The sequence below is a fragment of the Epinephelus moara genome, chromosome 21 (genome assembly GCF_006386435.1).
Source record: "Epinephelus moara isolate mb chromosome 21, YSFRI_EMoa_1.0, whole genome shotgun sequence".
Lineage (NCBI taxonomy): Eukaryota > Metazoa > Chordata > Actinopteri > Perciformes > Serranidae > Epinephelus > Epinephelus moara.
This window is the reverse complement of record NC_065526.1, coordinates 7754366-7778059: the sequence shown is the minus strand read 5'-3', so window position 1 is coordinate 7778059 and position 23694 is coordinate 7754366. Positions and strand designations below refer to the sequence as shown.

The 23694-nt window shown below is 40.5% G+C and overlaps 1 protein-coding gene across 4 annotated transcripts in view; it reads left to right on the top strand.

The window, feature by feature from the left end:
• LOC126383252 (laminin subunit alpha-3-like) overlaps positions 1-21718 on the top strand; it is an 82924-nt gene extending 61206 nt beyond the window's left edge. For 3 of the 4 annotated variants that reach the window (XM_050033756.1, XM_050033757.1, XM_050033755.1), the window contains 37 exons: positions 77-190; positions 832-950; positions 1046-1126; positions 1834-1934; positions 2061-2114; positions 2214-2365; positions 2888-2998; positions 3110-3221; positions 3463-3630; positions 4549-4745; positions 5025-5141; positions 5454-5608; positions 5808-5949; positions 6747-6846; positions 6934-7050; positions 7151-7321; positions 7485-7636; positions 7749-7943; positions 8032-8180; positions 8319-8481; positions 8577-8704; positions 10079-10223; positions 10335-10430; positions 10601-10758; positions 10861-10978; positions 11087-11227; positions 11364-11494; positions 11697-11831; positions 11999-12119; positions 14910-15043; positions 15214-15394; positions 15522-15680; positions 16088-16253; positions 17687-17820; positions 18030-18123; positions 18229-18348; positions 20563-21718. In XM_050033756.1, coding sequence (XP_049889713.1) covers positions 77-190; positions 832-950; positions 1046-1126; positions 1834-1934; positions 2061-2114; positions 2214-2365; positions 2888-2998; positions 3110-3221; positions 3463-3630; positions 4549-4745; positions 5025-5141; positions 5454-5608; positions 5808-5949; positions 6747-6846; positions 6934-7050; positions 7151-7321; positions 7485-7636; positions 7749-7943; positions 8032-8180; positions 8319-8481; positions 8577-8704; positions 10079-10223; positions 10335-10430; positions 10601-10758; positions 10861-10978; positions 11087-11227; positions 11364-11494; positions 11697-11831; positions 11999-12119; positions 14910-15043; positions 15214-15394; positions 15522-15680; positions 16088-16253; positions 17687-17820; positions 18030-18123; positions 18229-18348; positions 20563-20705 — 4974 coding nt within the window. In that variant the 3' untranslated portion in view covers positions 20706-21718. Of the gene's footprint in view, positions 1-76; positions 191-831; positions 951-1045; positions 1127-1833; positions 1935-2060; positions 2115-2213; positions 2366-2887; positions 2999-3109; positions 3222-3462; positions 3631-4548; positions 4746-5024; positions 5142-5453; positions 5609-5807; positions 5950-6746; positions 6847-6933; positions 7051-7150; positions 7322-7484; positions 7637-7748; positions 7944-8031; positions 8181-8318; positions 8482-8576; positions 8705-10078; positions 10224-10334; positions 10431-10600; positions 10759-10860; positions 10979-11086; positions 11228-11363; positions 11495-11696; positions 11832-11998; positions 12120-12772; positions 13031-14909; positions 15044-15213; positions 15395-15521; positions 15681-16087; positions 16254-17686; positions 17821-18029; positions 18124-18228; positions 18349-20562 lie in introns of those variants that run through there. The other variant, XM_050033758.1, reaches the window with a different exon arrangement.
• Positions 21719-23694: the final 1976 nt, after the last annotated feature.

The window sequence follows — 23694 nt, the reverse complement described above, 5'->3', positions numbered from 1 at the left end:
GTATATACTTGTAAATAAGAGGTAACTTCAGGTTTGGTGATCATGTCTTTACTTGTGTGTGTGTGTTTTTTTCCAGAAATGTGCCCCTGGTTTCTACAGAGATGACAGTGGATCCTTCCTGGGCCGCTGTGTGCCCTGTGACTGTAACGGTCTGGCTGATGAGTGTGAGGACAAAACAGGGAGATGCCTGGTAAGAAACGCACTCAACCCTTATCAGTGACTTCAGGTATACCATAGACGCCCACACATACCTTAAAACCAAGGGCGATTACTTCACCCCAGCTGACTCCAGTGTGAGCCACAGTTTAGTCAGAGTCTAGACATCGAACCTTCAGGGTACATCTGTGGGCCACATCAGAAACACTGTTTGATAGGGCTTCCTGATTTCCAGACATCAGGTTATCGTGTTCATTATTCTCTCTGATGGAAAGATGAGCCTTTACGCATTTCCAAATCTCAGTCGACTCTGTTGTGTTACTGTTATGTAAGACACTCAAGACCGGGCCTGTTTTTGCAATGCAGACATGGATCCACACCCTAGCAGCTCAAAGCCAAATGGACACAAGCAGCTGAATACACACCATGCGTCAAACACACTCTAAGAATGATTTGATTGGAAATGTGTTTTTTCTTTGCCCCTAGACATTTGCATTCCTGCGTCAGTGTAATAAAACACCCGATGTCTGTGTGTAAAATGCGAGCTGCAGGGCACACACAGCACTTAGATTTTGTTTTTTATACATTGTCCATCTATAATCTTGCTTCTTGACACCCTTAATGCTTCTCATTTAGGTTGCAAGTGGTTTATTAAATACATTTTGTCATTTTCAGAACTGCAAGTACAACACAGCAGGGGACCGATGTGAACGCTGCAAAGAAGGTTACTATGGAAACGCAGCTCAGAGAACATGCAGAGTTTGCCCGTGCCCATTCAGCTTTGCTGGAAACAGGTGGGTAATAAAAACAAAACACCTCCAAACACTTGTACAGTAACTAAATGGAAATGTTTTAAGAACTAAATCACAATCTCTCTGTCAATCTGCAGTTTTGCAATCGGTTGCAAGGAGTTCTTTGGAGACATCAAGTGTGTATGCAGAACAGGCTACACTGGAGACAAGTGTGAGAGGTGAGTGGCTGTAATGGCAGATATATGGGCAGTTTAAAGGCCCAGAGACAATGGCCAATTAGCATGTACTTTGTCCACCTGTGTGAGAGGAAATAACTCTCCATACTAACAGGCGGCGGTAGTCCGTATTGATTATTAAAAAAGGGAAACTGAAAGACCGACAGGACAAATTTAGGAAAGCAAGTTAGCCAGTTAGCACATTAACAACACAAGCCAATGCTGAAAGAACAGAGGATGACAATAACACATCCAATTACGAACTGCCTCTGCTAAAGAGCTCAATTGCTAGAAAATAATCTTACTTCATGTAACAAGTTTATTTTGAACTCACACCCTCTTGACTTTAGTCGTTTGCTTTTCTTACTTGTGTTTCTCTTCTCGTGCACGGAGCTGACCTGCCAGTCAGTGTGATTTCATTCAGCGATAGACTGCACTGTCTCTGTCTCTAATTCAACATGCTGAATTTGCTGAAAAAAAGCCAACAAGTGACTAGCTGACTAGTGCCAACAGTGCAGGAAGCACTGCACAAACTAGGGTGACAAATGCTCACTAACTGCCCGATACTGACCAACAGCTGGCCGGCAGCTTGCTCTGTCAGGGCCCGAGCATGCCATGCAATGATGTCATATTCCTGTGCAGATACTGTGTGTTTTAGAATAATTTAGATTTACTTATTTCTTCATCATACTTGTTTCTCTTTCCCATAGATGTGCTCCTGGTTACTATGGCGATCCACTGACGCCAGGAGGAAGTTGTCGGCCCTGTAAATGCAATGGCAATAGCAACAACTGTGACCCCAAGACTGGAGGTTAGATTGTGGACTCCCATTATGAAACAATGCATTAATCCACTATTTAATTATGCTACATCGTAGTTCAGTTCAGTCATACTGCTATACCTATACATCATCAAACATTTTCTTATGTTTCTCCAGTTTGCAAGAACACCCTTGAGCCGGGAGACACAAACACAGATGAGCACTGCCAAGGTAAATTAACAAGAGGAACTGAGGTTGGATGCTGTGACATGCAGTTTACAATGAATTGAGTATGATCCCTTTTTAATCCGATCTTCATTTGTATTCCAGACTGTGATAATTGTGCCCAGACTTTACTAAATGATCTTGAGAAGCTGGACGAAGAGCTGGGAAGGATCAAGACTCAACTGGACAACGCTACTGCCAGTGCCTCCTCTCAGGACAGGCTGAAGAAGCTGGAGAAGGCTGTGGCTGACACCAAGGTAACTTCAAAAGAGCAGTTAAAGACATTTAAAACAGTCACAGATCATGCCAAACCCTGGTGCCAAATGCACGGTTACAAGCACAATGAGATCCTTTGTTTGTTTTTGCACTTTGCACATGTCCGTTTCTTACAAATACATACACACAAATACACACTCACACACACACAAACCGTGTGGCACAGGATGGGTGTGCTTGTTCAAACATTAGAGATTCCTGCTGATAAGCAATCTCAGTGAATTTTGTCCCACAGCCTGTGTGTCAACACGAGTTAGAGACCACACCACTGGATGCCAGTGCTTGTCTTGCCGCCTTGTCATTCCTCATTCCCTCATAATCTCATTGTTACGTCCACTTCATTTGAGTGCGCATCCTTTGTGCATTCACGAGACACAAGTGAATAAGCACAGCACAGTTCAAAAACAGCCTGTATCAGCCTCAGGCTGCAGCACACCACCTACAGCGTTTGAAGTTTCTTTTATGCAGCTACATTTACATTTCTGCTGCTGTGCTTTCTGCAGATACTTGTAAACAAATTCAGCTCTGCCGTCAACACCCAAAAGTCCAGAGTCAACCAGCTGGATAACGACATGGACAATCTCTCAGATGACATCCAGGCTCTCAAAGACAAGGTAGAGCGATGGAGACAAGGCTTACTGTAACATTTTATAAAAAAATATCAGCATAATGTGTAAAAAGAATGTGTATGAGTATGTATTGTCACTATATATTTTTTTATTCAGGCAGATGAGAGGGCTTCTGATGCTGAGAAGGCAGTGATGGAAGTTGGGAAAACCCACAAGAGGGCTGAAGTTCTGGACTCAGAGATTGAAAACATGCTCAAAAAAATCCAAGGTAAAGGGAACTTAAATTCAGCAGCAAAATTCTGTCTGTACTTTATTAGTGTCTTCATTTCTTGTTTTCGACTCTCTTTTCACGTCTTACTTTCTTGTGTTTCTGCATTTATACTTGGTTCATCAGTATATATAGTTTGTCTTCACAGGCAGTTTAATAGTCTTTATTACATTTCAATGGCATTGCTTGTCAAATATCCCAAATATTTGCTTGACTGAGTGTGTTGTTTGTGCGTTTGCAGCTCTGCTGGACCAACTGAAGGATGCAGGTGCCAGTGGTGAGACGGTGCCAAATGAAAACCTGGCGAACATGCTAGAGGATGCTAAGCGCATGGTGAAGGAGATGCAGGATAGGAACTTCACCCCTCAGAAGACAGCTGCTGAGAAAGAAAGAGATGAGGCCAAAAAACGTACGATACTTAGTCTATACATAGTCAGTAGAAACTTCAGATCGTATCCACAAGTATATAAGTATTTTTGAACATGGGATTTTTCCTTCTGTGTTAAAAAAAAAATCTCATCCACATTTTAAAATTTTAAAACAATCGCTGTATAAATACAAACACAAAAACATGAATGAAGCGACGTCAAGAGCATGCCAAACCAGCAGGTGGCGATAAAATCCTAACCCTAAAGCCACGCAGAGAAAAAGAATGATGATGTTGGCCAGGCAGAAGCCTGACAAACAGCTATTATCGAGGGGCTGCCTGGCTGCAAGGACGCATCCAAGGAGGTTAAAAAGAGGAGACGTCACAGCGTCATATGACGTCATGTCCTTGTAGTACAACACATGCACAGTAAGGTCTGGTCTGCAGCTGCCAAAAGGCTCAGTAGGCGGAGCACTGTCATAGGAAGAGGGGAATCGTATGTGACTTTCTGATGGCTCTGTTTCTCAAAGTAGTTGAAGAGTAACTGTACATTTATGTGTAAACATGTAAAAAGTCCTGTTAGCACGGTTAGAACCAGCGCGATTTCGGCCATGTCCACCATTACACAAAATGTCGCCTTATTTATGACGCCTCACAATCAAGCCAAAAATTGAGTTTTCCCTGTCTACATGTCAAAAGTGAAAACAGAGTTTCTGACAATCTTCACCCTGGAAGGAGCTTTACAAAATGTCAGACCTAAAATGCAGTTAAAGGCTGAAACACATAGAAAAAGCTTTGTTTGAAAAAATACCAGTATTTTGTGGACTAGGCATAAATAAATCCCTTTAATCCCCCTTCAGAATTTCATATCAAAGCACTGATGTGGTTGTTGGAAAATTTAAACACCACTGCAGACTGGTCAATAAGATGTCCATCAACATATTCTATTTTATTTTCCAGTGCTGGACTACATCCAGGCCAATGTGAGTAAGCAGACTGAGCAGAACGAGAAAGCAGCAGAGAAGCTTCGGGGCCTTCTGAAGGGTTACGAGGCAAAGCTGAAGGATCTGGACAAGGCCCTGAAGGAGGCAGTGGACTTGGTGAAAAAAGCCAACGCCCAGAACGGGCTTAATGCTCAGGCAATGGGAGATCTGCAGGTAATAAGTCATAATCGAGTAGTTAATCAGTCAAGACAAAAGTGTGGGTGTGTTGGTTAATGGTTAGTGAGGAAAGAAATTGGAATGGGGCCATATGTAGGATTGTGAATTGGTTGATGACCAATGATGTCTGGGGACTGTTTAGTGGCTTATAACATAAAAGTGCAGTTAAACATTAAGATTATAGGAAACGTGTTAGTAGAATGTCCTGCAGGTTATTAATGTTATTTATGTTAACTCCTCAGTTGTACTCTTAATTGACTCATGTGCTCCCTACAGAAACGTATCAAAGACTTACAAAAGGAGAAGGCGACTGTTACGGACCAAATGGACATGGCGGAACAAGAGCTGCAGAAAACAGAGGACATGGTGAAAAAGCTATCTGACAGCAAAAAGGTACGTTTGGCAAACTGTAGCCTGCATGTCCCTTTCCCGAAATATTCTCTGTACTCAGAGTCATACACTCAGATATCTTGTATTCTGTTGCTTCTTGGCATGAGCCTAAACATATTTGACACGCTGTAGCTACAGTATGTTATAATAAAAAGTCCCATCTCTGATTCACACGAGCGACCTGCCAGGTCCCAACATGCAGTCCACTCAGATAATGATCAGTGCTTTTGCTCGCTGTGCTCTGAGGCAAGCCAAATGGTATTTCCTGCTGTTATGAATAACCTGCACCCACTCACCTGTCTTGCTCATCTGTAGGAATATGAACAGCTGGCAGCACAGATGGATGGTGCCAAGACTGACTTGATCAAGAAGGTGAATGAGATTGCCAAGGCTGCAGCCAAGGAGGACCTTGTGAGATCTGCAGAAGATCATGCTAAAAACCTCGACAAGCTGGCAAAGGATCTTGAAAAGTAAGTATTTTGTGCACACAATGAAGACACACATTATGACCTGAGTAGCAAACCACTGTCTGTTGTTTATACTATGGAAGATCTCCTCAGTGCTATTCAAGCATACAGTAGTCTGCTTAGTTTTTCGAGATGGATGTCATTTGCATCCGTTCTCCATGTTTCTTGTTTATTGTTTTTCACTTGTTATCCTGTATGACAGTACTGTGAAGGAAGCAAGTGGACGTCCTGAGGTGCGTAACGCCAAAGACGCTATTGACGCCTACAAGAACATCACAGATGCAATAAATGCTGCCGAGGCTGCTGCCAATGAGGCCAAAGATGCTGCCGACAAAGCCTTGAATGTAAGCCATAGATGTGATACCTGTGTGTAGGATTTAGTGGCATGTAGCGGTGAGGATTACAGATTGCAACCAGCTGAAACTTCTCCAGTGTGCCAAGTATGAACGCCTGGTTTGGATTCCTTTAATGTTCATTGTTCAGGAGCCAAATTATCTGTAGAGGTCCTCTCCAAAACAAACGGACGCAATGATTTGGATAAAGCAGTTTCACATTACAAATCAGTGTTTCTCCTCATTGCAGACGGGCCGCTAGCCTAGCACCTGCTAATGCGCGCTCATCGCTTTTCTCTGATAGCCTCCAGATGTTCAGGAGGTTTTTATCAGGAGACAGATTATCCACAGAGGTTTCTTCCTCTCCAAAACAAACAGACCCTGTGATTTAAACTGGTAAAAACTCTGAATGAAGAAGTTCCATGCTAAAAAACAGGGTTTTGCAATGCTGTCGTCACAGAGGGCCTGTGAACTACGGAAGCCTTATGCAGAAACATGAACGGCCCTATCTAGAGTCAGTGTTTGGTTTGTCCGCTCCGGGCTATTGTAGAAACATAGTGGTGGACGAGGACCCTATCAGCTCATTCTTAGGTATCAAAAACACAATGATTCAGGTGATCATACACTAAAGAAAACATACTGACATTCCATTACTGCCAATAAATTCCCATAAATCCTACAAACTGGACCTTTAAAGAAGTAATTGTACACACTTCCTGGATTGATACAAAATGCATCAAGTATCAGATATATTTTAATAACCTTTTTCACTTTAACAAATATGTTTGTTTTTTTCTTTCCACTATTAGAACGTGAATAACCAGAAGCTCACAGAGAGAGCAAGAGAGCTATTAGGGGAGAGTGATGACCAGCTGAAGAATGCAAATGATGCAAAAGCAGACCTTCAAGGTATTCAGCCCTACTATGAAATTATTGTTTTTAAAAGAACCGAAAGCTCAGTCACTAATTCTGCTTTTTTTTTTTTTTTTTAAATAGATACTAAAAATGACATTGCTGACGTGAAGAAGCGCCTACAAGATGCTGACCAGAAAAAGAAAGCTCTTCAAAAAGACCTGCTTGATACACAGAACCAGTTAAAAGGCATCAATCGAGGTAAAACAAGTCAAGGCGTTATAGCATTAGCATGAGTATTTAACTGATTGTGTCCAAATTTATTTTTCACTTTCCCTAACCACTCATTTCTTCACATCAGATGACATCGCTAATATGATTAATGAAGCCAAGAATAAGGCAACTGCAGCCAATGACACAGTCAGCAATACTATGGACAAACTGAACGCCATCAAAGATGAAATGAAAAAGATCAATGTCAGTCCCGTAGACCCCAACCTGGGCAATGTATTGGATGATGTGGACAAGTCAGGTGAGAATTCTAAATGATGTCTTTAGACACATTAGACACGTTGTTCTTTTTGTGTACTGTAAGGTACGGAATAACCACTTTTTACATTATGAATCTTTTGGATTCAAAGTATAGATCCTGCATTTTTACAATTTGTTGTCCCTCTCTCATCTTCTACTAACAGTGAAGGACCTGCTGAATACCATCCCATCTCTGAATGATAAGATCTCAGAGGTGGAGAATCTGACCTCCCAGTTCGCACCCATTAGCAACATATCTGAGAATATTAAGAAGATCAAAGACCTCATTGAACAAGCCCGGGACGCAGCTAACAGGGTGAGGTCCCACTCTGTAAAAGCATCCATAACCAAGCACAAAGTCAAAGCAAACAGTCCCCTATTTTGCCTCCATAGATCTAATTTCCCTTTTTTTCATGTCTCTTTTCCAGATTGTGATCCCGATGAAGTTCACAGGTGAAGGCCACGTGGAAATGCGTACGCCAAAGAATCTGGATGATCTGAAGGCCTACACGTCTCTGTCTCTGAAGCTGCAGAGACCTCCTGGCAGGGGTGATGGACGTCGCAGACGCAGACAGGCAGCAGGCGAAGGAAACATGTTTGTCTTGTACCTTGGCAATAGAGATGTAAGTGACTCCAAATCCATATCCATAGTTTAACATAAAGATTAAGTTTGAGATTTGACACTGGGCACTAACAAACTGCGTCTTACAGCCTTCAAAGAATTACATCGGTATGTTTCTGAGGGACGGCGTGCTTTACGGTGTGTACAAGCTCAACGGAGTCCAGAATGAGATGAAAACGGGTCCCATCACCATGTCTGGATCCGAGCCGGCCAAGTTTGATAGAGTGGACCTACGCAGGTAAACTGACAACATAATTCTGTTGTAATTCACCTGTTTTCAGTGTTTTATGGTGAAGTGCACGCTCTTATCCTCTGTGACTTAAAGTGAAAAAGACCAAGGATATTTGTGAATGTTGTAAATGTGTTGTGGTTTTAGGATTTACCAAGATGCAGTTATGACCCTCACCAAAGATGTCACCTCGACCACCCCCGGTCAGCAATACAAGGCCAGTGCCCAAGGCAATGCGAACAAGAACCTCCTGGACATCAGTCCCAGTGATGTTGTTTTCTATGTTGGAGGCTACCCCAACGACTTCACTGTAAGCAGCAAGGACATAAAAACAGCAATACTGTTCATTTCTTTTTTATTTTTGACAAGCATGTGTTAAGAAATCTCTGTTTTGCTTCTCCTCAGCCGCCACCTCCTCTCAACTTCCCCAAGTACAAGGGCTGCATTGAGTTCTCCTCTTTTAACGACAAAGTCGTCAGTCTCTACAATTTCCAAAAGGCAGTGGGGATCAATTTGGAGACTGCATGCAAGAGGTGGGTCCTGGTATAATTAGTGTTGTGTAGTATTTTATACACCGAAAACATACCAACCAAGTAAATGCGGTCTGCAGCAAGCTGCCATGCAATGTCTATGCATTAGCCCTTTCTATGAGGTGCTCATATGCTCTACCTGTTTTTTGTTTTTGTGGATTTCGTGTAGTGGTCTGTTTCCTCAAATAGACATGTAGGTCAGGTTGTTTATAGCCTTTTACTCAGTGTTTGTCAGCGTATTAGCCCAGTGGATGCTTTAGTTGGCTCCATCCCCACTGTGATCCTGAGTGCATGAGTTTGATAAGCAAAATTTCTTTAAAGATTGTTGGAGTGACAGATGAGCAGAGGTTATCGTTCTCTAACATAAAGGAATACTTCACCTACTACTATTTTTAAATCAGTAAGTCATGCAGTGTTACCTTGAATTCATGAGGAAAACATTGTCTTGTTTAACAACAGCCAAACTATATCAAAAGTCTCACACAACTCCTGCAGTATTATCCAAGCGTATGCTCAATATGTTCCAAACACATGCATTTCATTAAAACCTTACTATTTAAAGGAACAGTGTGTAAGTTTTAGTAAGATTTAGTGGCATCTAGCGGTGAGGATTGCAGATAGCAACCAGCTGAAACTTCTCCCAGTTAGGATTCCTTCAGTGTTCATTGTTTAGGAGGGTTTTTTTTCCAGGAGCCGAATTATCCACAGAGGTTTCTTAGGGTGCTTTCAGACCTAGAGTTCACTTGCCTAGAGTTGGTTCATGTTCTCGCGGCAGCATTTACAAGTGGACCAGATAAAATGCCTTGTGCGAGAAAGCTGCTCTTGATTGGTCAGAATTTCCATGTGGGAAAAATCCAGGAAGTAAAATGTTACACAATAAATGTGACACTTTCTAATGTCACAATGGAGGGACAGCTACGCAGGTTGATTTTAGCGCTGCTCATCGTGGACTATATTGCTGTCATTGTTCATTTTAGTCAAACCATACAGTTTGAAAACGAGGCGCGGCTCCAACTAGAAAACAATGTTTTGATGCATTGGATGTGCTGAATGTGCATATTAAGGCAGTACAGGAGGAGGTGCACATTAATAATCCTCCAGGACATGTAGCTCTTGGTCTGGTGACAAACAAACTCTCTTGTTTTGAACGAACTGCACTTAGGGGACAAACAAACTTGAGCTCAATTGAACCGAACCAGACAGGGCAGGTGTGAAAGTACCCGTACTCTCAAAAACAAATGGACCAGGTGATTAAAACCGGCTTGACTAATTTATATACAAATGGTCATTTTGTGGATGAAGTTTTCTATTAAGACTATCTTTTCAGGATTGGATTTTTAAAATATAATTCTCTGACCTTTTCTCCCCTCTATCCAGATATGTACCGCCAGAGGATTCTGACTACTATGAAGGCACTGGTTATGGAAAAGTGAACATAGACAGACCAAATGCCTTCCTCGTCATCAGTATGAATCTGCTCACTCATTCAGAAAACGGTCTGCTCTTATACGTAGGAAGTGAGGTAAATTGTTGTTCACATGGTAACTTAATAAATCTTGTTTTGATGAAGTTTTGTTCGAATTATATGTTCTATTTGCAAGAATTTGATTATTCTATTTCTCCTGCAACACAGGACAATTACTTTACCTTGGAGATGGAGAAGGGCTTCTTTGTCATACGTAGTAATTTGCTGCCAGCACCAATTAAAGCGAAAGAGAAATCATTCCCGGTAAGAAGCTTTTCTTGGTTTTGTTTTCTGCAGTCAGGTTCTTCCCTGACAATTCAATCATAAAACACTGGTGTGCTCCTCCTTTTAAATTGATGTTACTCAACGAGATAACATTTGTAAATCAAGAATCATTCATTCAACCACACCTTGCTTCTCTAACCTTTCTTCAGACACAGGACTGGACAGAATTCCGCATCATTAGTACAAATAAAGGAGAAATTAAAATCCAGTCTGGCAATGTAGAGAGAGTCCAAGCCCAAGTCACATTTGACAACAGCAAAATAAAAGAATTCTACGTTGGTGGTGCCCCACAAGACTTGAGGGAAAGGTACGTGGTTATCAGTTTTCCTCTTATTTTGTGTTGTGAGTTAGGTGGTCAACGTTTTCCCCCTTTACTGAAAATAACTTGATTTTCTGTTCCCCTTCACAGACATAACATCACCATACAGCCATACAGAGGATGCTTGAGGAACCTGAAGCTGAGGTCGAACTTTCAACCTGTTGACGAGCAAGTGGGCATCAGCAAAGGTTGTCCCAAGGACTCCTTGGTAGGAAGTTATCCTCTGCTCCCCAAACCAGTTACCAACTTCCCAAATCACACGAAGGCTTATGTGTCAACTAATTAACTAATGCATCGTGTCCATGTACTTGTCTAGGTTTCCCGTAAAGCAGAGTTCAGCCTGGCGAGCTCTCTGTTAGCTGACCTTTCAGACTTTAGTCTGGCCAATGACGTTACTGTGTCCCTCGGATTCAAGAGCACAGAGAATCAGGGTCTCATTCTGCGAAACAAAGATCAGGTCAGTCCTGACATTTATTTTGAAATGTGATATTTTAATTGTGACTTTATGAGATTGAGATGAGATGAGTTTTGTGTGAGACAACAGGTAGAACTTGATTTGGTTTTAAGACCATGTAATTTTTTATGTTTTCCAGGCTAATGGGATTAATCTTGCGTTGGAAAACGGCCACGTGATTCTCAGTTTCAACAACAAACTCTGGAAGTCAAACAAGAAATATAACGATGGCCAGTGGCATTATTTGACTGCAATGAGAAAAAGTGGAAGGTATGAAGGAGACAATGATCTTACATTCAGACATACAATGAATAATGTTGACATCCATACAGATTTAATATTGTTTTAACAACTATGTACAGTAGTCTGTGGTTTTGTGTGATTTTAATTTTACAAGCAGATATGTGGGCTAAGAAATTAACACGGACAGTGACACCTGTTACGTAACAGTTAATGATGATTTTCCAAACAGGACTGAGCTGCTCATTGATGATGAAGTCAGCGGTCAGGAGCAGAGTGGCACTGCTTCCATACCTAACACAGGTGGCTCCACAGTCCTTGGAAAGGACACGTTCAAAGGCTGCGTTTCCAACCTCTACACAAGACGGTAATATTTCCTCCCTTTGCGTTGCATGGCTGCATCATTTAGAAATACCTCCAGATTCATGCACAGCTTTTATTATTGAGGTTACACATCAATTGTTTGCACACTGAATGTCTAGACACTTTGATGTGGGGTGTTTATAGTGTATCTGTCATCTGTTCTGTTTGCAGGCCATCCCACTTATACAAGGCCGAGGACCTCAGCAAGTTTAAGGCTTCTGGAGATGTCTTGCTGGATGTGTGTACTGCTGACAGTCTTCCTCAACTGATGCTTGACCGCGCCTCTAAGAAGGTGAGGGTTTGTTTGTTGTGATTGTAAACAACTGACAAAAATACCGAAGCCCTGAGTGGCAAGTGAGAAAAAAATGCATGTTGTAAGTCTGATCTAAATTGCTTTCTCTCCTGTGTTCATGACTTTAGAACAGGTGCAAAAAAGAGTCTGCCTCGATACCCTTTCTCACCACTTGTTTCATAGATGAAAAAAAATTAAGTAACGGACAAAGATTATCCCGGCAAAACCTTCACTTGTTCTTAAGTCATAAACACTAAAGAGAAAACCATTTAGACTAAGAACATGGATCACCAGAAAATGCTTTTCCCACTTGCCGCTCAGGAGCCTCCACTGACATTTGATTGAAATAATTAAAACTTCTTTTCAAAGCAAATCAACTAAGTGACATTATTGTTTAACAACTAGAGCGATCCATCTTATTTAAAGGTATAACTGTCAAAACTAGCATGTTCATTAAGAGCATGGTGACTTGATGGTTGTTTCCATTCACTAGCAGTAAGTCATACCTATTTGTATCTTTACCTTTTGTAACTCTCACACATTTGCAGAGTGAAACCACTGCATGATATTATTGTTGAGGGCGAATTGATAATCGCACATTGCTTGTCTCATGTTGACATTGCTTACATGATATTCTGCTGCCTTGTTTCCAGAGATGAAGAAGGAGGAGCCCTATGACCTGCCGATGCTGACAAGAATCTAATATTGACATGAAAAACTGGCACCTTGCACCACAATGTTCTGTTGCTTGTGCACAATCTTATTCATCTGCAGTGTACTTAAATAAAAAAAGTTGCATGAACATTCACAATAATCACAAGAATTACTACATGTATTGTATCACTGTCTGTTCTATTTAAAAAAAAACATTAATTACAAACAAAAACTTGTGAATAACAAGCTTGAAATCACCTCATGTCTCTTTTCTTTCTTTCATGTAACATTAATGAACCACTAACAGTCATTCACAAGCACGTGCACTCTAACTCACTGTTGTCAGACACTCATGCCTGATTATGAAATGATATAAACTGTAATTTCATTATCAAATAAAATTACTAATCATTACAGCTAATATCCAACACAACAAGGTCTGCATTTGAGTTTCTCATCATTCTCTGACCCCTGTTTTACCCGACAGACTTCATGTGAATATTTTTATATTCTACTTTTAAGGACACAGGTGGACACAAATTAAACATTTTAAACCTGTTAAATTATTTTAAATTAAAATGCATATTAAATGGAAACCCTTGCTGTTGCGGGCCACTGAAGCCCTGTGAGATTTTGTTACATTAATAAACTTGTCTTGACTTAACAACCACATCTAAATTTATCAGTCTTCCATCTCTAACAACTCTGACTGGGCTCTCAGCATTAAGGCTGAGAAACACTGCTGTGCAGCATTTCCTGCGATGAACTGTCGGTATTTCACAGATAAGCAGTGAAATATGTGAGGGCCTAGCAGAGCTTACCGTGTTCAGACACATTATCAAAGCATGGTTACATCATCTCTGCACATCAATGTGGATCTCGCATGCCCGTCATAATTTACTAAGCTCTGTGCATTTGATTCGGAGCATGTGATTAACGCGGGCCGTATCACCACCACAATCTCCGACAACCCCTGACCCCCACAGCAGATTGCCTGAATAATGAATTCTCAGCTGCTGCATGAGTTCACACAAGTGCAATAATCATTTGACGCTACAGTCTAGACTTGAAGAAAGAAATATAACCAGAGGAGTCACAGAAAGACAAAACACAGATGAGACTGTGCACATCATATCACACATGACACCTTTTCTTGGTTCCCTGTCCTTTATTGGTGTTCTCTATAATATCAGGACCACATGAGCCATTTAGAAAAAGTCTTTGAGTGTGTTTAAAGTTTAGAAACACTACAACTCCATTTAAAGTATTTATCCTTGAGTGTATGACAATCTGAAATCACTAAAATCACATATCAGAGCAACTACATTCCCGAACAAGAACAAAATGTTGAAACCAAACACCTCTCTGACTGAACAGGAAGTTTACCGGAGGTTGTGCTGCTTCAAGAAACTCAATGTTACAGTAAAACCCTCCATGTAACCAAAATAAAACATTCAATGTGTGATTTTGTAGTTTTAGCTACAAGATACTAATGATTACATACTAATTTCATGAGTGATTCAATCATAACTACCAGATTATAGTTTGCTATTTATGAAATTGGTGACGTCTTTGGAAGACATCGACTGTTTTTCTACACTGCATGATGGTGTTTGTGGATCAACTGAGCAGCAAATCGACTGAAAATGTGCCTGCAACAATTCTGATAATTGTTTTAAATAAATAATGCCAAAAAATCACTAATTCTAGTTTCACAATTGAGAATGTTTGCTGCTTTCTTTAGTCGTCTATGATAGTAAACTGTATATGTTTGGGTTTTAGACTGTTGGATGATTGCTTTCTGACATTTTATTGACCAAACGATTAGTCGATTACTCTACAGAATAATTTGCAGATGAATCAGCAATGAAAATAATGAAATCCTACATTTATTTATTCAGTGTACATCACGTCCTGAATGATCTTGTCTGTGGGTAAAACTAAAAAGAGAATATAAAGACATTTTGGATGTAAACTAGGATTATTCTCATTCTCACCACTATACATTGCCATCTTTATTTATCGACAGATTGGAGCCGCTTTGGAGATGATGAGATGAGTGAGGAAACCGTGATGTGAGGGCCAACTTTGTCCCCTGTGCTGAGTGTCTTGTCTTTATGCTTGTGCTGTTTTCAGGATGTTGTGATGCAGCCCATAAACGAGAGTCCATCAGCATGTGCATTACCCACCCTGGTTCAAAATGCCTATCGAATGGGCGGCCCTGTCAGCAGCCTCACCTACAGCCTTCCCCTACAGGTCCTGCAGCCCAGGTGAGTCCCGTCGTACCCCGCTGAACTGCCATTTCACAACTCATGCAAGCACACACATGAAATGTTCAGTGGTTTTCCAAATGAGAAGCGTGCTTGAGAACAGTTGCTGCAGTTCTGTCAGAGCCAACACACACAAACACTGAAGACTGTTCTTTCTTCACCCTCCCCAGGCCTCACTTTTCTCTGGATGTGAGGACTCGAGGACCTGAGGGCCTGCTGTTCTTTGCTGCTACCAGAGGAGGGCGCTCTCATCTCGCCTTGTACATATCCAAAGGCAGGATCAGACTGTCTGTAGGCAAACAGAAGGAGATCTTCAACAGGGAGAAGTACAATGATGGGAAGTGGCACACGGTCAGTGGACTCATATCATACCTGTACTTCAAGATGTATCCAAACTTATGTACAATCTCAAACATCACTTAATCCACATTACAGAGCAAAGCTTTATCAGTCTGTACGTGTGTGGTGAATCCTGCAGGTCATATTCAGTTTGGAGAGGAAGAAATTTCGATTGGTTGTGGATGGGATCAGAGCCCAGGATGGTCAGCTGACAAATGCCGAGTTGACGTCCATGCAGCAGTTTGTGTCACCTGTGTACCTGGGCAGCGCCCCAGAGTCCCTTCACAAAGAGCTGAAGGTAAAAGAAACCCCACACACTGACACAATTCATTCACAAATGTCATTATATACTGTTATATATACCAGTGGTCCCCAACTGGTCCAGATTTCTCTTTAGTCATTAGCTCAAGGGCCACACAGTTCAATAAATCCAGCGCCATACTTGTGTTTGGCCATATCATCAAGCTAGTTTGCTGTCTCTGTTAAGAATCTGTCCATTATACACTCACTCTGCAGCTCATCACAATAAAAACTCTGTGCCAGAAATTCTTTATACTTAAGAATAAAGTTTGTTTGTGAGTCACTTGCGGTCCATTTAGAATGGACCCGCGACCCACTTTTGGAGCACGACCCAGCAGTTGGGAACCACTGATACACACTGTTTCTTCTTTATTCATTTTTTTTTTTCTAAATATATACTTTCAGTTGAAGGCCCTTCCAAAGCAGAGCGTCTCCGGCTGTATCCGCAATTTTAAAATGAACGGAGCACCGATGTTAAATCCAACCTCAAACCACGGTGCTGGCCCCTGCTTCGAGGGACAGACACAGAGAGGGGCCTATTTCTCAGGGAATGGAGCACATGTCATGATCAGTGAGTACACACCTCTGATAACAATCATATAACACTGCAGATGTATTTCTAACACCATAATGAACTCTATCAGCCTAGGAATTTTAATCGTATCCACATAATCTGACGACTTCTGAACAAGTCAGTGACAAAAAATGCTAATAAATAAAGACATATCCAAAAGTGCCAGTGTCACTGGACATAAGTTTGGTTTCCCTTATTTTGTTTTTCCTAAAGAAAAGAGAAGATGGATGTAAGTGATCTTTTTAAGGGTTATTGATTATTATTTGAGTAAAAATCTGAATTTCTCAGAAATAGTCGACAGATTATACAAAAATATGGAAAGCTATATTATTTTACAGGTCTAGTGAATTCTTAATCTTAAACTTCCTAGTTAATATCCTGACCAGGACTGTGTCTTTATATCTGATAATTATATCTAATACTAATGTATTAAATAGACTGTGCAATTATTCAACTGTGCACTTTTTTCTCATTATGACTGTATCATGCACATAACTGTACATATGTCACGTGTTTACTCTTATTTTATTCTTGTTTTATTCTATTGATGTATATATTGTAGTTAATTTTCACACTTACAGCCTCAGCACATTGACAATATATATTTTATTTTTGACATTTTTAATATCTTAAGTACTGGTATAATGTTTTTATTTTTATTTTTGATTTACTTTTTTATTTCTATTTTTTATTTTATTTTATTTTGTTTTATTTAATTTAATTTAATTTTTATTTTGTTTTATTTAATTTTATTTTATTGCTTTATGTTGACATACTTCTATTTCATACTCTTACTCTTACTTCGTATAATTCTCTATTCTTTATATCGGAGTGACTGTAACAAATCAAAGTGCCCCCTCGAGGATCAATTAAGTATTTCTGATTCGCATTCTGATATTTATTTAACTGAATGTGGATAAAATACCCCAAAAAATAGAGTTACATAAAAAGGGGGGGTGTTATAAGCAGAAATTTCCTTGAAAAAACTGCTAAACTTTAACAACTAACAGAGTCCAAGTGATGTATTTTTCAAATATTAATTGTATTTATTTGTTACCTTCCCTGTATGCTAGTAATATACAACAACACAGAAATTTCATATTTCATCATGTTTCACTTACCTGCTGTGCACTGAGTGAAACTCTCTCTATGTCACACACTAGATATTAACTGGAATTGATTAATTAAAGAACCCCGTCTCCCTGTTCTCTATAATTAGATCCAAATTAGATAGTCCTTTCTAACACACTTCTCAGGAAATTAGTTACATGTCAGTTACTTCAAAGAAACCAGGAGACCCGTAAGAGTCTCCATGATATGTTCATTTCACAGCTGTGTCCTCATTATTTTAATACTTAGAGTGTAAATTATGATGTCTATAATAATGTCAGTGTTGACAGGCGTGATGATATCTGGTTTCTGTGTTTCAGATGACTCCTTTGTCGTGGGCTCCAGCTTTGAGCTGCTGTTTAATATTCGTCCGCGGAGTCTGAACGGACTCCTGCTACATGTCGGTGATTCCAGCAGGAACCAATATCTCACTGTCTACATGCTCAGAGGAGAGGTGAGGCTGGACTGTGATGATGCTGCATCAGCTGCTTTTACCTGGCTCCTAACCCAAGTTGAACTGAGTCTGGATTGTGTGTCATGTTTTGCATGCTTAAACATCACAGAACAGATCCTACCTTTAAGCCTAGGCTGAAAAATTGTATCAACCTAAAGTGTGTTTCCTGCACATGTGATTAAAAGCACTTTCTTTGCTCTCATCTCCAGGTGGTGGCACAAGCCGACAATGGCAAAGGAAAATTCATGGTGTCGGTGAAGCCGAAAGCTTCTTTATGTGATGGGATGTTTCATAAAATTTCAGGTACATTTCACTTCATGAAAGACAAATTAAAACTGCTTTTAGAACCTATTTGGACTCTGCTATAAATTGTGTTCTGCATTAACACCCTGGTCTTGTGTCTTCTAGTGATCAAGAGGAAAAATGTTGTGCAGCTGCACGTGGACACAGTGGACAATTACAAGATTGGACCACCATCTTCCACCACAACTTTGACCAAAAACTCCTTGTATGTGGGCGGCATTCCTGGTGAGTATTAACCTGTTCATCTGAGAGCTAATATACTTAGTGTCATTTTAGTTAATGGAACAATTCACCCCAAAATCAAAAACACATACCTCTTACCTGTAGTGCTGAGTGTTGAAAATATCAACTGCAGAGATGTCTGGCTCCTCTCAAATATAATGGAACTAGATGGCACTCAGCTTGTGGTGCTCAAAGTGCCAAGAAATATATTTGAAAAACTCAACAGCAATGTCTCTTTCCATAAATCATGACCCAGATACTCAAGATAATCCACAGACCTTGTTGTGAGCAGTTTCATACAGGAACTATTTTTCTGTCTACTGAACTACACCCACCAACCATATCACTGTGCAGAAGGAAGCATGCATCTACTCACAGATGAGAGGCTCATGCTTGTGACAGCACGAGATGTAAATATTATGGAGTCCTCTTTCACATAGCTGAGTGAGCTAATGCCCCTTTTCGATAGTCATGGGCTGGCTTGGCTTGGCTTGCTATGGGCCGTCAGCCTAGCACAGCAGGGATTTGCATTTCCATTACAACAGGGCTACCTTCTTGAAGGTGTGTCTTTGGTCCCGTTTATACCACAACGGTTTCAACTGAAAACGGTAAACTTTAGTTGCGTTTTGGCCGATCATTTTGAAAACGGGTTCCAGAGTGCAATTTTTTGGAAACGGCACCGTCTCCATTGTCACGTAAACTTGCAATATGCAGTTCCTCTGAAAATGGAGACTTTTCCCACATGCGCATTACGCTTCCAGTCACTAGGCATGCGCGAGAAAGTCGACCATCACAACAACAATGGCGTACTCCCGAACTCTGCTTGTGCTGCTCACCCTATTGAGTTTATCAATGCTTCCCCGTCAAAGTGTAGATTTACTGTAGCAACTCCACCTCATCAACCGTCCAGACAAACGTTCGTGCGGTTGCCATTTTGTTTGTTTAAACATCGCTGCTCTGTAGAAGGAAGGGTATGTGTCCAGGTGTGTTTCATTGCAAAGTCACACCGCCAACTACTGGCCTGGCATGAATACTACAGTGTTTTTGGTCATTTTTGTGGATCCGTGTGATTGTTATCAAAACGTTGTCGTCTGAGAAACGATTCTGTTTTCAGTGGATCGTTTTCGTGTAAACATGGCCTTAAACTGATGATGGCTTGTCTTGAGTGATGACATTTAAAAGCTGTTATTTTTGCTGCATGTGTTTTCCCACAGCAGGGCAGGTGAAAGAATTTTACCTGTTGGAGGTGAGCTGTTTGCAGAGGTGCAGTAAGAGCCTGCTGTCTGCAGCTCTTCATCAACATCTCACTGTGGCTGTTTCTGCTTTGACTCTTCCTTCCTGCCGTATTGTTAGACTTGCCTTTCTTGGAGAGAAGCTGCATTTAATATCCTATAGATTCCTCTCAAAGAGCCACATTATTTTGTCATGTATAACCTTTTATTGTGAAACAGCAAAATAAGGAAATGTTGCGTTTTTGAGCAGCAACTTCACATGACTTCTTACGTGGTGGATAGTGAACATGAGACAGTAAAATAAATCAGATATCTAAAGTAAAAACAGGAGAAAAACTAAACTCCAAACCAGAGATTCAGTCAGAAGCTGCAAAAGTACTGAAAGCTGAACACAGCGACTTTTAAAAACACCTTTCTCTCTGGTCTCCTGCAGACAGAGGAGAGTGGAGTCATGCAACAGACACTTGTTTGAGGGGTAGAAGGGGGGTCGTCAAGGGTTGGCTGCGGTCGGTGAGACGTCACCGCTATAGGGCGGGAGGCCTGGCTTTTAGGGGAAGGTCCATCTCTGGCGTGACAACGGAAACACATGGCTTTACTCGACGTGGCCAAGAGTGACAATGGGAAAAGGGTCTAACATTAGCTAGCTCAGTGATGCTAGGTGAGCTAGTAGTAGATGCATGCTTGCTTCTGCGTGTCGATACGGTTGGTGGGTGTAGTTCGCTGGAAACAAAATAGTTGCGACATGAAACTGCTCACAAGGTCTGAGGATTATCTTGCGTAATTGGCTCGTGATTTTTGGAAAGAGACATTGCTGAGGAGTTGATCTAATGTATTACTTTTGCGCTTTGAGCATCACAAGCTGAGTGCCTTCTAGTTCCATCATACCGAAGAGAAGTCAAACATCTCTATGGTGTCCACTCTGAACTGTCCCTTTAACTTTTTCCACACACATCTCATGTTCACCACATCTGATTTCCTCCTGCAGAGATGTTGAGGCATCAGATGCTCCCTGTCACATCATCCTTTGTGGGATGCATCCAGGACATGAAGATCAACGGCGACCCTGTCTCTTTGGAAAGGCTGTCCGGTGCATTCGGTCCGGTCAACGTCAAAGAGTGTCCAGGCTGAACGTCTCACTGCGTCATCATGAAACAAACCTTGGGACCACGTCCGCTGCCACCCATGTGCAATCTGTTGCCAAGACAGAGAATGTGTTAGTGTGTAAAAATGTATATATCATGAGGAGTGTGTTTCAGTGTGAGCGAGTGTGTGTGAGTGTGTGTGTGTGTGGGAAGGTCTGTGTGTAAAATAGAGATATGAACAGCAGCTTACAGGTTCATAATATTTGCTGCTTGGTTAAACATTTCTGTATTTATTATGTGATAAAATCGTGCATACCAGCTCACATGCTCTAACAGTTGTTTTACAGTCTGACGTGTCGCTCCATTTATTTTCTGTCGACAATCAAATGCTACTGAATATGCTTGTGATCAGTCGGGCTGCAGTAGGAGCATCCCAGCACTTTACGAAAACAAATGATGCCTTTTGTGATGGTGCTTTTATGATGATCTTTATTTTTTTGTTTGTTTGTTGGAAAGTTTATACCAGAATAATTACGTTTACACCCACGGTGCTCAGTTTAGTGACATTTCAGGGGCTGCCTCGCTGTTTTATATTCATATCCACATGCCAGCATGGCTTAATAGACACTGAGTCTTCACACAGGCCATGAAATCATTTTGTTCCTACACTGTATTACTGTTGCTCTGAATTCATTTTCCATTTTGCATTCCTTTTTTCATGCATGAGGGCTTTCTGTGTGGCTGTCACACAAGAAAACAGCATGAACTGAAGTTTGTGGAGCATCGAGGTGCAGTTAGCTTCTAATAAGTCTCACAAGTCATGTTTGGGACCATGTAGCCCATATTATAAAGTGATATAACAAAAAACAACATGTATCTGATGTGTTTAAGACTCCCCTGCAAATGTTTACTTACCTGCTTTGTACATAATGTGATATGAGAAACAATATGCATGATGATTGGACATGATGGTTTGTACATGCATTCCTGTCTTGTGACCACTGATTTGTAAGCCATTTTGTAATTAATGTTCTTTATAAATACTCCTCAGTGCCATAATGAGGTCTTGACTCAGTTATATGTACTAAAACATGCATCTTTTTTTGCAGACAAGCGGGATTAATATTGAATTATACTCAGCAACATGTGGATACTTGTAATTGTACGATCAGATAAATATAATTTGGTCTCATGTGTTGGAATACAGTACATAATGTTGATTTATCTCCATGTGCCTACATTTTGGGAGTGGTTCGGCTTGAACTGAGATAAGGCGGTGTTCAGTAATTACACCTCCGAGCAGGTTTTTCCTCTTTGTTAACACATCCTTTAAGGCCCTCCAAGAATAATAATGTTCCTATAATTTGACTAAGAGCAGGGCAGTTGTTATAAGGACACTGGAGTCACACCCTCGGTATTGTTTCTGGGAATATGAGGATTTCAACGACCTGAGGAAACACATACATCCTGCAAGATGACTGTACTCATTTTTAAAGGGTGTTATCTTTAAAATTTGACGACCGTAAAACTTTAGTGACTAGCCCGCGGTATTATTTGCTGAAATCACTCAAATCAACAAGCCTATATTTGGGACAGGCCTATACAGGACTGGGCATTTAATTGAAGTTTTAGGGTATATTTTGCTTAAAAACAATAGGGGTTATAAAAGACCAATAATAGTAATAATAATAATGAGAAGAAGAAGAAGAATACAAAGGAATTTAGCATCTCTCCACAGGAATTATTCTCTTGTGTGGAGAAGGCTTTGACACAGTATTTACACCATCATCATGATATCATTTAATTTACAAAAAATATTTTTGATCTTTTTTTTCTTTAACTTATTCCATGTGGATTCCTCACATCTGTATTTCTAATATTACACCAGCAGCTCTGACAGGGAGAGACATCCTGGACCACAGCTGCCTCTCAAACCTGCTCTTCACATCTTTGGCTGCATCTCAATCACAAACCACCATGCCCACTCTGATGCTGCCTTCAGGGCCTTTGTGAAGTCACGAGTAAAAGCTGCAGAGTCGTGCAAACAGGTGCTGCACCAAATGATGTGACTCACCAGCTTCTGTGACCAGAGGTATTTTAGCTATGTGCCAGAGCAAATGTTTTTGTACAGCTTTGTCACATACAGGGGCGAAAGAAGTACTCACATCTTTTACTGAAGTAAATGTCGCAGTACTGTAATTTAGAAATATTCTGTTACAAGTAAAAGTCATGCATGTAGTTTTTTCCTTTTCAAAACCTACTTATAATACCAAAAGTAAAACTACTCGTTATGCAGAATTGCCTATTTCAGAATTATATTATTGTACGAATATTTGTCCTTGAGCCTCCCTGAGTGACGAGGGGAAATGCATGACCCTCCTTCCTCCATAAATAACCGTATTTAACAGTTTAAGGTTGACAAACAGTGTGATTTTGGTGATTTTTAAAGAAAACATGCTTTTCAAATCCACTTGTGAGTTTTGGGGTTCTGAAGGTGTTTAAATTGCATACAAAATATAGCAATTTAAGATTGAATGTCCCTCTCTTAAACCAAACGTAACTCCCTCCTGGTGCTTAAAAACAATACTTGAAGAGCCTCTTGCAACAGCCATTTTGCATCACCCCCTCTCCTCTCTTAAGTAATGGACAGTCCCTTATTAGGAATAATACAGTATGGATGACAAATGAAGCCTATGTATTTTACTGCAGATTTTATTGCCAAAATGACACCATTGATCTCAGCCAGAAACTGTAGAAACAGAAATTATCCTTGGATTTTCAACTTTCCAACAGTCTTTGGACACATCATGTGCAACTCTTCCAAAATAAATAAATAAATACAAATAAAAGAAATGAAATTAAAATAGTGATTTTTCATCAAAATCACTTTATTCTATGTCTCACTGTAAAAATGGCCAAAAATAAACTGTTTGCACTAACTAACCAGCATGCACGACAACAGTAAAAAAAAACGAGGCTGTTTTTCAACTCCAGGAGTTCGTCTTCAACTTTTGACTTTTAACTTTAAAACATCA